Source organism: Arvicanthis niloticus, chromosome 6 (genome assembly GCF_011762505.2).
Source record: "Arvicanthis niloticus isolate mArvNil1 chromosome 6, mArvNil1.pat.X, whole genome shotgun sequence".
NCBI classification, from domain to species: Eukaryota; Metazoa; Chordata; class Mammalia; order Rodentia; family Muridae; genus Arvicanthis; species Arvicanthis niloticus.
This window is the reverse complement of record NC_047663.1, coordinates 41,811,341-41,824,355: the sequence shown is the minus strand read 5'-3', so window position 1 is coordinate 41,824,355 and position 13,015 is coordinate 41,811,341. Positions and strand designations below refer to the sequence as shown.

At 40.0% G+C, this 13,015-nt stretch overlaps 1 protein-coding gene across 2 annotated transcripts in view; it reads right to left on the bottom strand.

The window, feature by feature from the left end:
• The window catches only part of Crlf3 (cytokine receptor like factor 3), a 33,906-nt gene that overhangs the window by 13,065 nt on the left and 7,826 nt on the right, over positions 1-13,015 (bottom strand). For both annotated transcript variants that reach the window (XM_034507392.1, XM_034507393.2), the window contains exons 2-5: positions 6,999-7,206; positions 4,648-4,735; positions 3,715-3,892; positions 181-403 (exon numbers count right to left, since the gene is read on the bottom strand). In XM_034507392.1, the coding sequence (XP_034363283.1) occupies positions 181-403; positions 3,715-3,892; positions 4,648-4,735; positions 6,999-7,206 (697 nt within the window). The remainder of the gene's footprint in view (positions 1-180; positions 404-3,714; positions 3,893-4,647; positions 4,736-6,998; positions 7,207-13,015) is intronic.

Sequence of the window (13,015 nt, the reverse complement as noted above, 5' to 3'; positions counted from 1 at the left end):
GCTCAATTTTAAAACCCAGATCTGATGAAAACCACTTATATGAGTGATCTAAATAAAGGCAGGTTCCATATTCTCTCAATTCAGGATTATCCTTAGGAAAAGTGGTTACAACTCTTAGCACAGAAGGTAAACGTTCCTACATGCCATCGAGCTTCCAGTGTGACAAGGAAGCATACATACCATGAGGCACCAGTGTGGAGTGACCTGTCTGGGGAACACTCCAAGGACTCCACTCCTGCCGGCCGTCTCCTCGGGCACAGACTCTGAACTGATAATCAACATTGGGGTCTATGTGCAACACTATGAATTCCATTTCAGAACCTACATACACGTCTTCAAAATGAGCTGCAGTACATTTACGGAACTGAAGCCTGTAATCTTGTGCTGTGAAGTCATCGTCCACCTACGGAGAAGGATTTTTAGGTAAAAGCCACAGAACAGGGACATTGAGACCAACACACAGGTCCATGTGCTGAACAGGGGTGATATGGAACACTCTGGGGGAAGGTACAGGCAACACCCTAGCAGTACGTCCTTTCCTTTCATTTTGTTTTACCTGAGATAGGGTCTGTACGTAGCCCAGGCTGGCCTTTAATTCATGGTGATCTTCCTACCTAAACTTCCCGAAGGCTAGGATCATAGGTTTGCATTACCATATCCGGTTGCTTCTCCTTTCCTTCTTTACTTTTCTGAAAGTTGAGTCTTACTCTACCTTCCAGCATGGCCCTGAACTGACCATCTTCCTGCTTTGGCATCCCAAGTTTATGTTCCCATGCCTGGTTCCTTTCTTCTTCGTGTGGTATGTATGTGTGTACACATACTTATGTTTACTACAATGCACACATGAAGGTTGGAGGACAGCTTGTGGGAGCCAGTTCTTTCCTACACGTGAGCTCCAGGGATTGAACTCAGTTTGTCAGGCTTCACCACAAATGCCTTTATCTGCCAGCCATCTTACCAGCGTTCTCCTTTTTTAACAGACTTGAAAAGTGTCTTTAATAATCCCAGCACTTGGGAGGCAGAGGCAGGTGGATTTCTGAGTTCGAGGCCAGCCTGGTCTACAGAGTGAGTTCCAGGACAGCCAGGGCTACACAGAGAAACCCTGTCTTGAAAAACCAAAAAAAAAAAAAAAAAGAAAAGAAAAGAAAAAAAAAAGAAAAGTGTCTTTAACATTATCCATGCTGGAGCTGGGAATGGTAACACTGCCTCTAACCACAGCAGTTGGGAAAGTAGAAAAGAGGCTCCATCCTAACTACATAGCAAGCACAAGGCTGCTCTGGACTATAAATGATTCTGTTTCAAAAATGGCTCAGCAGGAGGGTGCCTGACACAAAGCCAGGAGACGTGAGTCAAGCCCTAAGACCCACACTGAAGAATGAAAGCCAACTCCTACAGGAGTTTGCCCTCCAGACACGTGAAATGGCATACATGTCCATGCACACAAAAATAAATAAAATGTAACTTAAAAAGAAAGGATGAGGGGAAGAACAGCTGAACAGAGGAACATAGCTATAATCTCAGCACTTGGAAGGGCAAGGCAAGGTGACCACGGATCTGGAATTAGCCTAAGCCACACACTGAACACTTTATTTGTTTTGTGTGTATATAGTACTAGGGATTGAAGCCAGTACCTTGTATGGCAAGCACTCTACCACTGAGTCATAGCCTCAGCTCCACAGAAAGTTCTGGGCCAACCTTAGCTATATGACAAGCTCAAGCTCAAAGTTTAAAGGGAAAAAAAAGCCAAAGATATGAATAAAAGTCTGAATATAAAATATTCAGCCAAGGGATGGCAAGATGGCTCAGCAGTTAAGAGCAGTGACTCCTCTTCCAGAGGTCCTGAGTTCAATTCCCAGCAACCACATGGTGGCTCATAACTATCTGTAATAGGATCTGATGCCCTCTTCTGGTGTGTCTGAAGACAGCTACAGTGTACTCATATAAATTAAATGAATAAATCATTTTAAAGAAATATTCAGCCAAATATGAAAATACAATGAAAAACCAGAATGAGAGCATTTGAGCAAAGCATAAGTCTGACAATCCTAAGTACTGGTGAAGACAATATTCACACCAAGTATGGTAAAATGCACCTGTAATCCCACACTTGGGAAAGCAAGATAGGAGGATTGGGATGAGTTTGAGGCTAGCCTGTTCTACATAGCAATGCTCTGACCTTCCCTCCAAAACCAATTCACAAACCATTTAGAGTAAACATCTGTCATTACCTAATACAGGTCCAATACACTAAGATCTCATCACTTTACAGTGAGGTATACTTTAGCATAAAACTTACATGTGTGCACAAAGAAACACAAATAAGACACAATGAACAACAACAAAGCAATCAGCAAGCAAAAAACCCCTGGAAATAAGTACAGTCTTTGTGGGTTTTTGTTGTTGGAACTTTTGATGATGACAGCAGTAGAGAATGTGGGTACTAAGAGAGTCCTTGTTTTAATCGAGCAAATGCATTTTTTTCTTTCTTCTATATGAAGGCTTCAATTTAAAAAAATTAATTTAAGGAACTAGCTTATAGAAGCCATCTTGTATACACTGGTACAGACATATGTGTATACATGTGTTTCTGTATATATTGTACAGTGTGCAAGTGAAGGTCAGGGGAGAACTTCTGAGAATCAATTTTCTCTCTTCAACATTTGAATGCCTGAGATCAAACTCACCAAGCTTGGTGGCAAGTGCTTTACCTACTGGGCTGTTGCTCGGTCTGAATGATTTATCAACAGCTAAGGTACAATGGCTAATTAGGACATGGTTTCTAATTAAAATATAGTAACACGCTGGGCAGTGGTGGCACATGCCTTTAATCTCAGCACTTGGGAGGCAGAGGCAGGTGGATTTCTGAGTTCAAGGCCAGCCTGGTCTACAGAGTGAGTTCCAGAACAGCCAGGGCTACTCAGAGAAACTGTCTTGAAAAAACAAAAGAAAACAAACAAACAAAAAAACCTAAAAACCAAAATATAGTAACACACACACACACACACACACACACACATATATATTTAAAGAATATATTCACACACACACATACATATTTATAAAAAATGTATAATATAAAAAACAGAATACTGGGCAATACCAAAGATAAGGAAACTACAGAAATATTTATTTTGTTACTATTTGCTTTGTTTTGATACACAGTAGTATGTAGTCCTGGTTGGCTTGTAACTCACTATATAGATAAGGCTGGCCTCAAAATCAGAGATATACCTCTGTCTACTTCCTGAGTTCTGGGATTGAAAGTGTGCACCTCCACAACAGGCCTATACTTTAGAAATCTTAACAAATATTAAGATGTTGAAAATGCACTCTTCTGGCTTTCGAAGCAATAAGAATGGGAGAATTCGTCAATTCATTAAGTGTTACACAAGGAAATACTTGTTATTTGGTCTCACTGATGTTAGAAGTCCTTTCAAGGGGCTCTGACTGCCAGCACACAAAACAAATAAAACTTGAGCTCTATTTGATACTAGAAGAACTACCTTGGTCTACATTTTCTGTGAATTTAATTTTATTTATATATTTATAGATAGACAGATAGAGAGAGAGAGAAAGAGAGAGAGAGAGAGAGAGAGAGAGAGAGAGAGATTTTTGTTTGAAAAAAGAAAAATGTATTAGTTCAGAAAAAGAATTGTAAAAGCCTCCAATCACAAACCCATAGTGTTGAAACCACTTCTGCAATTTGGCACATACCTTACACCATCGTACTATGATGCCTCCAGGTTTCTCTATTAATTCTTCAATCTGTACTGGTGGGCGGGAAGCTACTGTTCCATGCTTAAAAATGTGGTCTTTCACTATGTTAAGAATGGAATCGTCCAACTGAGCCGACAAACAAGGTACATCAACTAGCAAAGGCACTTCTGGTAAGCTGAGGAAACAAAGTTCAAGTGTTTAAAACATGCTTGACATGGAGATGGAAATCAAGGACTATTTTAGACTGGTCATGTGCTAGAAGAACACTAAAGGCCTCAGCAAATAAGGAAAATGCTGAAGCATTTGTTGTGAGAGGCTTTCATCTTTACATTACATAAAGATTCTCTTCCCCGATGATTATAAGCAAGACAAAAAAACTGGAAACTCTGTGGTAACACATGCTTACAATCCCAGCACTCCAGAGTCTAAGGCAGGAGAATTGTAAGCCAGAAGTTAGCCTAAGCTATATACACAGTGAGACTCTCTGCCTTAAAAAAAAAAAAAGAAAAAAGAAAAAAAGACAAAATTAATAACTCACAACTATCGAGTTTATATCAAAAAATCTTGTGTGCTGAAATAAGAGTTGGTTTTAATAAGGCATTCAAAATGTTTTTTTTCTTGTATAGGAACTATAAAGATCGTCTATGTACTGCTCCAATTTCACTGTGTGCTGCTTTGAAAGCAGGCACCACAAGTTTTAGAATTTAACAATTCTCTTCTCTACTGGACTAGAAAAGAATCTATAATAATACTATGTCAAAGATTCCAACCACAACTGTCTAACACTAGTAGTAATGATAATGGGCAGTATAATTCTGAAAAACAGATTCTCTATTTCCTAGAATCAGGCTTTTTTTTGGCAGAAAAATTGGGAGGAAAGCAAAATACTTTAAGTGCTTAAAAACAAGTCCAAGGGAACAGCTCTGTTACCTGTCCAACTGAATGTGTGAGGCCTTTTTGGTAAAGTTCCACAATTTATCATTCTGCTCTCCGATACCACCAAGAATGGCAATCTCACCTACAATTGAGGGTAAGAAAACCAGCTGAGTACAAAACCAGCCACATTTAAAAGTCAGTACCAAATAACCAAATCCAATAACCAACACGGTTCGTGTCTAGTGGATTTCCAGCATTGTTGAAAGTTAATTCCCGAGTGACACACCAACAAGGTCTCAAAATGACTTGCTAAGCCAGAGAGAAAGGGGGGTTGGCAAAATTTTGCCAGACACCAAAGATTCTGTTCTATAACTGAAAATCTAGTCCAACAACCAGTTTTATACACAGCAGAAGGCCAGGGACATTTCCTTATTCCTATCGATTCTTTAAGGTTTTTTATCCTGTTTTTTTTTTTTTCCTACATTAATTTACTGGACAAAGATATATACACATGTGGAGGCTAGAAGACAGCTTGTGTGAGTTAGTTCTTTCCACCATGTGAGTTTCAGGGACCTACCTCAGGCTGCCAGGCTCGGCACCAAGCTCCTTCATCCACTGAGCTACCTGGCCAGTGCTTTTTACTCAACTTTTCACTATATAGTCTTGACAGGCCTGAAACTTGCTATGAAGACCAGATTGGCCTCAAATCACAAGATACTCCTGTTGCCTTCTTTTATTTTTTGGTTTTTCGAGACAGGGTTTCTCAGGGTAGCCCTGGCTGTCCTGGAACTCACTCTGTAGACCAGGCTGGCCTCGAACTCAGAAATCCGCCTGCCTCTGCCTCTCAAGTGCTGGGATTAAAGGCGTGCGCCACCACCGAAAGAAAACTGAAAGAAAACAGACACTTTGAATGCTTCTTCAAAAGCATCTAGCACCTGAGAGGTAGAGGCAGTGTGATCAGAAATTCAAGGGCACCTTTAGCTAACAGGAAGTTCAAAGCCAGCCTGTGTTATGAGGCTCTGTCTTTTAAAAAAAAAAAAAAAAGTAGGGGCTGGAGACATGGCTCAGGGATTAAGAGCAATTGCTCTTGCAGAGGAACCAGGTTTGTTTCCTAGCACCCACATGGTTCACAAGCATTTATAACTCTATTTTCAGGGGGTCCAGCCTCCATAGACACATGGTACACATACATAAATGCAGGCAAAATATTCATAAAACAAAAAAAATTAATAAACACACATGGGGGCGGGGCTTTTATTCCTTGAGAGGAAGAGTGAAGAATTAAAAATTTAAAATATTTCTCAACTATAAAAAAATCCTCAAGCATTACGTGCTAGGACAAACAAGTATGTCTCTCAAAGGATTTATTTTTAAAAATGAAAGCACAGTCCTCAATGTGATGGGTGTGCACACTCCTGCCCTGTGCTGACCTGCTTCTGGGTCTGTTTCCAAATTCACAGCCTCCAGGGGAAGACGGTCTGTGGTTCTGCTAAAAAGAATTTTCTCAAAGGCACCATTATGTCAGTAAAAGATAAACACGGCTCACTGAGGATTACAATTAGCTACACAGCAATTGTAAGGCCTGGGCAAATCTCATTACATAACTCTCACTGGAAACATTCACTCCACTCCTGATGTTACTTCTGCTCAGAATCACAGCGGCCTCTTTCTCCTTTGTTCATGAATTTCTTCAAGCCTCTGTGGAATTCCCACAGAGGGCTGTCCTGTACTTCTCCAGACAGAGTCCTTTGTTCTTAAGATTTTGCGTTACTCCCATGAATTACAAACTCTAAAGAACAGAACTGTTACCTTCTTATTTGAAATACCTAACAAATGTCCATCCTGGAAGTAGGAAGGTTAACACCAAGAAGGAAGATAGTGATCACACTAAGACCTATATGTGTCTTAACAACACAACAACATCTGCCTAAATACTGGGACAGAACTAAACCTGAAGTTAGGTGTGATGGTTCATAGCAGTAAGCCTAGCGCTCCTGCTGTTTGGTCAAATGGACTGCTGAGAATTAACTGATGACCGTCTGCACAGTAACAGGAGACCCAGTCTCAAAAATACAAAACAGTAAATATACAAAATCTGTGAAGACAGACAAATCTCTGAGTTCAAGGACAGTCAGAGCTACATAGAGGAACCCTCAAAAAATGTGAATTAGATACCAAAATCATGGAACCTTCTGAAACAATCACTCTTAGTTTTTTAAATGATTCTAATCATTATTTTGATTATACAGAGCTCCTCACAGCTTATCTATGGACCTGTATTATAAACTATTTCAAGACAGAAACATCCCAGGCACTCTTCAGATGGTAGAAGTCTGCTAGCATCCTAAGAAATCACCCAGGCATCAATCGGAGTATAAGGATTTAACAGGTTTCCTTCGGCCCACCTTCTCGGAGCAGGTCATCTGCAGTGTTGACCCCATGCTCTATGAGCTTCTGGCAGTCATCTAGTGGTTTGATGGTCTCCTGTTCAATGGTGTCCACCTCTTGCAAAAGGGTCACCAATCGCTCATCCAATAGCTTCCCAAGGGTTCCTTTTAAATCACTAAAATGCTGTTTGAGGACATCTCTTGTCTGTGAAGCACTCTCCTTTATCTAAAAAGAACATAAAAACTCAAATTCAGAATCTTTGCACAAAGTTAGAGTCATCATTCATAATTACATCATTCATAATTACTTAATTGTATCACACAACTCCCATCTTCCACTCATTAAAAATGATTGTATGCTGTGCTGGGATTCAATCTATGGCCTCATACATGCTGAATAAGCATTCTACTGCTGAGTTATTTAAAAAAACCACAATGCTGCCTTCCCTTGCTTTTTTAAATTAAGACAAGATCCCACTATGTAACCCACATTACATAGTAAGTTTATAATCTTCCTACCTTCCAAGTGCTAGGATTACAGGGCACATCATCAACCCAGATTGCAGTTATTTAAAAAGCAGGGTAGAGAATGAGACAGGGTCTTCAGCATAGCTCTGGCTGGCCTAGAGCTTGCTCTGATCCTATGATCCTCTGACTTCAGTTTAGCAGACAATTTAAATGTAGCTAAGCATGGGAGAACACACCTGTAATACCAGCACTCAGGAGGCCGAGGCTAAAGCCTCATAAATTTGAAGCTTGCTCAGATTATATAGGAAGACCCTGTCTCACAGAGAAATATTTTGTTAATTGAATTATATACTCTCAAGGTACACTGTGTTTTGAATCACATATAAATAGTTGATACTTCTGTCAAGCTAATCAATATATCCATCTTTTGACATAGATACTTTATTTTTTTTCCTTTGTTTTTGGGGGGACAAGGTTTCCCTGTGTTCCTCTGACTCTCCTGGAATTCACTCTGTAGACCAAGCTGGCCTCAAACTCAGATCCGAGAGTGCTGGAATGAAAGATGGGAGCCACCATGCCTGGTTTGATGTAGTTAAAGAAAACTTTTAAAACTACATAAAGAGAAAGAGAGAAGTGGGGCAGGGAGAACGTACGTAGGGAACTCGTATGCAGGCGCTCGCCTGGGCCTTCACCTGTATGTTGAGGTCTGAAGATGACTTTTGGAAGTCAGTTCTCCCCCTCCACCATATGGGCCTCAAAGACTAAGCTCAGGTTGTCAGACTTGAAGCAAGCACCTTTATCCAACAAGTCATCTTGCCACCCAATGATTACTTTCTGTGTTAAGAATACTGAAGCTCTCTCTTGGCAATTTGCAAAATACAATACAGCATAGGCCACAGTCCCTATCTTATAGATTAGCGCCCTAGAATATGTTCATCACATCACAGAAGCACTGCGCCTTGGGGCCACCATATCACTATTTCTCCCACCTCACTCCTGCTAACCAATATTCTACTGCACGCTCCTATGAATTGGGCCATTTTCAGATTCCACAGAAGTGAGATCGTGTAATCCTTCCCTCATGTTTGCTTGTTTCACGTGGCCTCTTGATGACAAGCATATGTCACCATAACCAGCTTTGTTGTTGCTGCTGCTGTCATTTTTTTTTTTTTTTAACAAACTTGCTTTACTTTTGTGTCTGTCTGTGTGTGTGCATATACAGATACGTGCATGGGCTCAAATGTCTTCCTAGATCACAGTTCATCTCATTTTGGTAAACACAGTCTCTCACTGATCATGAACCTCGGTGATTGGCTAGACTGGCTGGCTGATAATCGAGCGAGTTGTAATTATGAAATGTTCTTTGCAAAAGGGTTCTGTGTGCTCCCTGTTAGACTGCTAGGGTTGAGACTAACTGAACACAGCTTATGAGGAGCAGGAGAGGTGTATGCTCATAACTCTCACTTGTCACAAGCACATTGGTGATTCTGCCCAAATTTTGAGATACACTGTCCTCAGTCCACAGAGCCAAGTTTAAAAATCTTTGTGCCAGGTGTTATGACAGAAAAGTCTTTGTATCTTCTCACATATATTCTGAAAGCAAGTAGCTGTTTGTACAGTCACCAGATGTTGTTTAAAATGTAATGAATAAAACAGTCCATTTTCTCTCAAATATTAACTATAAGTTGGACAGTTAAGTTATAACAAGCACATGAACTGGGATATGACCTCGTCCTAAGGCACTTGCCCAGCAGTGCAAGCTTCTGGATTCAATCTCCAGCAATAAAACAAAAATTTTGGGCTCCAAAAACCAACATTTTGCTTTTATGACATATTATATACTAACCTAATCCTCTTGCCAGCTTTCTATTGACCAGAGTGTTAGAAGTACCTGTGTATACACAAATACACATAGACTCACAGAGACACAGAGACACAGACACACACACACACACACACACACACACACACACACACACACACACAAATCTATCAAGGATGAATATATCCAAAATAAGTTTCAGTTTTAAGGTGGTGGTTGATGGCAGTACAAGCCCTTAATCCAGCACTTGGGAAGCAGAGGCAAGTGGATCTCTGAGTTCAAGGTCATCCTAGTCTACAGAGCAAATTCCAGCATAGGGTACACAGAGAAAACCTGTATTGAAAAACCAAAAAATAACATAAAGAAAAAAACTACAGAAAGAATGCCCTTTGATTTTATATTGTTAGCAATGTGCAGTATTAGGCTCTAGACCTAATGTATGGGTTTTGTTGTTGTTGTTATTTTGAAAGACAAGATCTATGGATACCAAGCTTCAAACTCGTATGTAGTTCAAGAGGACCCCGAACTTCTGATCCTTCTTCCTCCACCCCTCCAATACTGATATTACAGGTAGGCCTCCCGTGTCCAGCTTCATGCATGCTAGGCAAATACACTCCCAAGTGAGCTAAGAATAGAATTTTTTAAAAAATTTTTTTAATTTAATTAAATTAAAATTAAATAATTAAAATTAAAAAATTAAATTTTTTTAATTTAAATTTAATTTAAAATTTTTAAAAAAAAAATTCAGAACCTGAATTTTTTAAGACCATGGTTGATTTACAAATGCAATATCGATAGAATAAAGTCATCAAGCCAGCGCACTGTGCCACATTTCAGACCTTCCTCTAAGAGGAAACTCTGCACTTGAGCACTGAACCAACAAGGTCCTGCCTGGTCTTTAACGGATACAGCATATGCAGGAAGTGCCCTGGTTAGGTAAAGTCAATTTCCTCTTTAGAAAGAATCCAAAAGCTCCCTCAGAAATTGCAAGCCCATGTTATGTTGTTTTTATCTCAGACCCTCAGGGGAAAGGAGAAGTACAGAAGTATCAGTGAGGGCTGTGGAAGGGAGACTCCACTTCTAAACCCACCTCGCAGGTACTCATCATGCATGGATTTGGTGTCTGTTGTTCACAGAATACCAACTACTGCCTTTCTAAATCTATATTTTTTCCCTTATATCATTTTCTTCTTCTTCTTCAAAATAGCTCACAATCTAAAGCTCAGTCAACATTAATCCAACCATATAAGTAATCAAGTATGAAGTTTCTTGGCTTCATGAAAACAGTGCACTGATGAGTCTCCCTGTTTGAGGTGGTCGAATGTGTTTCCTCTTATCTCACTGCAGCACCATAGCTCTCAGAGTCTGCACTGTCTACAACAGAGGGAAAGGCAGCTCTAAAACTCAACTAGTTACAAAGACTTCACTGTGCCCCACATCTGAGTCCAGGAGCCACGTTCTTGATACTGAGGTGGTTTTTACTTACAGACGTGATTTTAAGAAGTTCCAACCATGATGGCACACTTCTGTAACCCAAATACCCAAATGTAGAGGCAAAAGCCAGAGATGTACTGAGTAAGTTCCAGACTAGCCAGTGCTATACTATGAAACAACGCTGATAAATAAATGGTTCCCAGGAAAACCAGTAAGTCTAGTAGTGTCTGAAGACACTATTATACCATCTTTTTCCTCCTAGATGTTTTCCAGGCTGGCCTTGAACTTGCTATACAGCTCACTCAAAGATGATCCTGAACTGATCCTGCCTCCACGACAGGTGCTGGGATTACACAAGCACTCTATAGTGCTACGGATCCAGCCCACGCTTCACGCATGTTAGATAAACTACCAACTGGACTGTATTCTCAGCTCCTATATCACATATTCCTTGTGCCTGAACAAATCATCATGTATTTAACAATCCTCAATCTCAAATGATAACTAGCCAACTAGGTCAGAGGTTCTCAACCAGTGGGTCAAGACCCCTCTGGTGGTCAAATAACTCTTTCACTGGGGTCACCTAAGACCATCAGAAAACACAGATATTTACAATACAATTCTAACAGTAGAAAAATTACAATTATGAATTAACAATGAAGATAATTTTATGATTGGGTCTCCACAACACGAAGAATTGTATTAAAGGGTTGAAGAACTAGGGAGGTTTAGAACCACTGATGAAGGACAACAATATCTCTGTAACAAAACAGATTTAAGAATATAAATGGAGGACTGGAGAGCTGGCTCAGTGGTTAGGAGCATTGTCTGCTCTTCCAGAGGTCCTGAGTTCAATTCCCAGAAACAACATGGTGCCTCACAACCATCTGTAATGGAATCCGATGCCCTCTTCAGGTGTGTATGAAGACAGCTAATATTAATTAATATATATATATATATAATTTAAAAGAGAGAGAGAGAATTTTAGCCACCACGCCTTTACTCTTAGTACTCAGGAGGCAGAAGCAGGCGAATCTCTGTGAACTCAAAAGCCAGCTTGGTCTATGAGGCAAGTTCTAGGCCAGCCAAGAGAGAAAGAAAGTATAAATGGCAGACAACTCAAAGACTCCAGCAGGAAACTGTAATGTATACACTTTATATTCATCAGCTACATTCTGAACTCCTACTGAAACCTCCAGTGTGACAGATCATTAAAACTTTTTATTATTCTATTTATTTATTTATTTATTTATTTATTTATTTATTTATTTAGGAGAGAGGGTCTCTACATAGCCCTAGCTTTTCTGGAACTCACAGAGATCTATCTGCCTGCCTCTGCCTCCTCAGTGCTGGAATTAAGTGCTTGCTGTCACCCTTGCAAGATTATTTAAACTCATTGAAGCTGAGTTTAAACTTAAGTAACTTTTTTAAGTTAACAAGATGATGAGCTCACAAAATATTACCCACTGATATAAAACAACACACAACTGACACACTTTCCTCCAGAGTTTAGTTAACAAAAGGTCATAAAGTTGGGGCTAGAGAGATGGCTCAGCAGTTAAGAGCACTGGCTGCTCTTCCAGAGGACCCAGGCTCAATTCCCAGCAAACACATGGCAGCTCACAACTCTGTAACTCCAGCTCCCAAGTTTCAGACCCCTTCACACAGCTATACATGCAGACAAAATACCAATGCACATAAAATAAATACAGCATTTAAAGAAATCATAAAATGTATTTAAATCTAAATTAAGACCACACCTTTAATCCTAGAAGTCAGGAGGCAGAGGCAGATATAATAAGAAAGTGTCTTATTATGTAGCCTTGGCCTGGAACTCATTATGTAGCACAGGCTAGCCTCATACTCCTAGAAATCCTCCTCCCCCAGCCTTAGTGATGAGATTATGAATGTGTTGCACCAGAGGACTAACACTGTTGCTTCTAAGCTGTTGAACTTTGGTAATTATTACACAGCAGGAGATAACTAAACCGCATTATTTGATAGATGTTTAACTCTTGATTAGCTGCATTAATGAAAAGAATACACATAATCAAAATTACAATCTAAGAAGGATCTATGCAAAACTACACCCACACATTTATAAAGGTTTTCATTTACATGTTTATTGAGGTTTAGTAAGTGCTAGGAATTGGGGTTGTAAAAATGAATGAAGCAGGGCTGGAGAGGTGGCTCAGTGGTTAAGAGCACTGGCTGCTCTTCCAGAGGACCCAGGTTTAATTCCCAGCACCCACAAGGCAGCTGTGTGAGCACACCTGTCTGTAACCCTAGTTTCAGAGAATCCAACACCTTC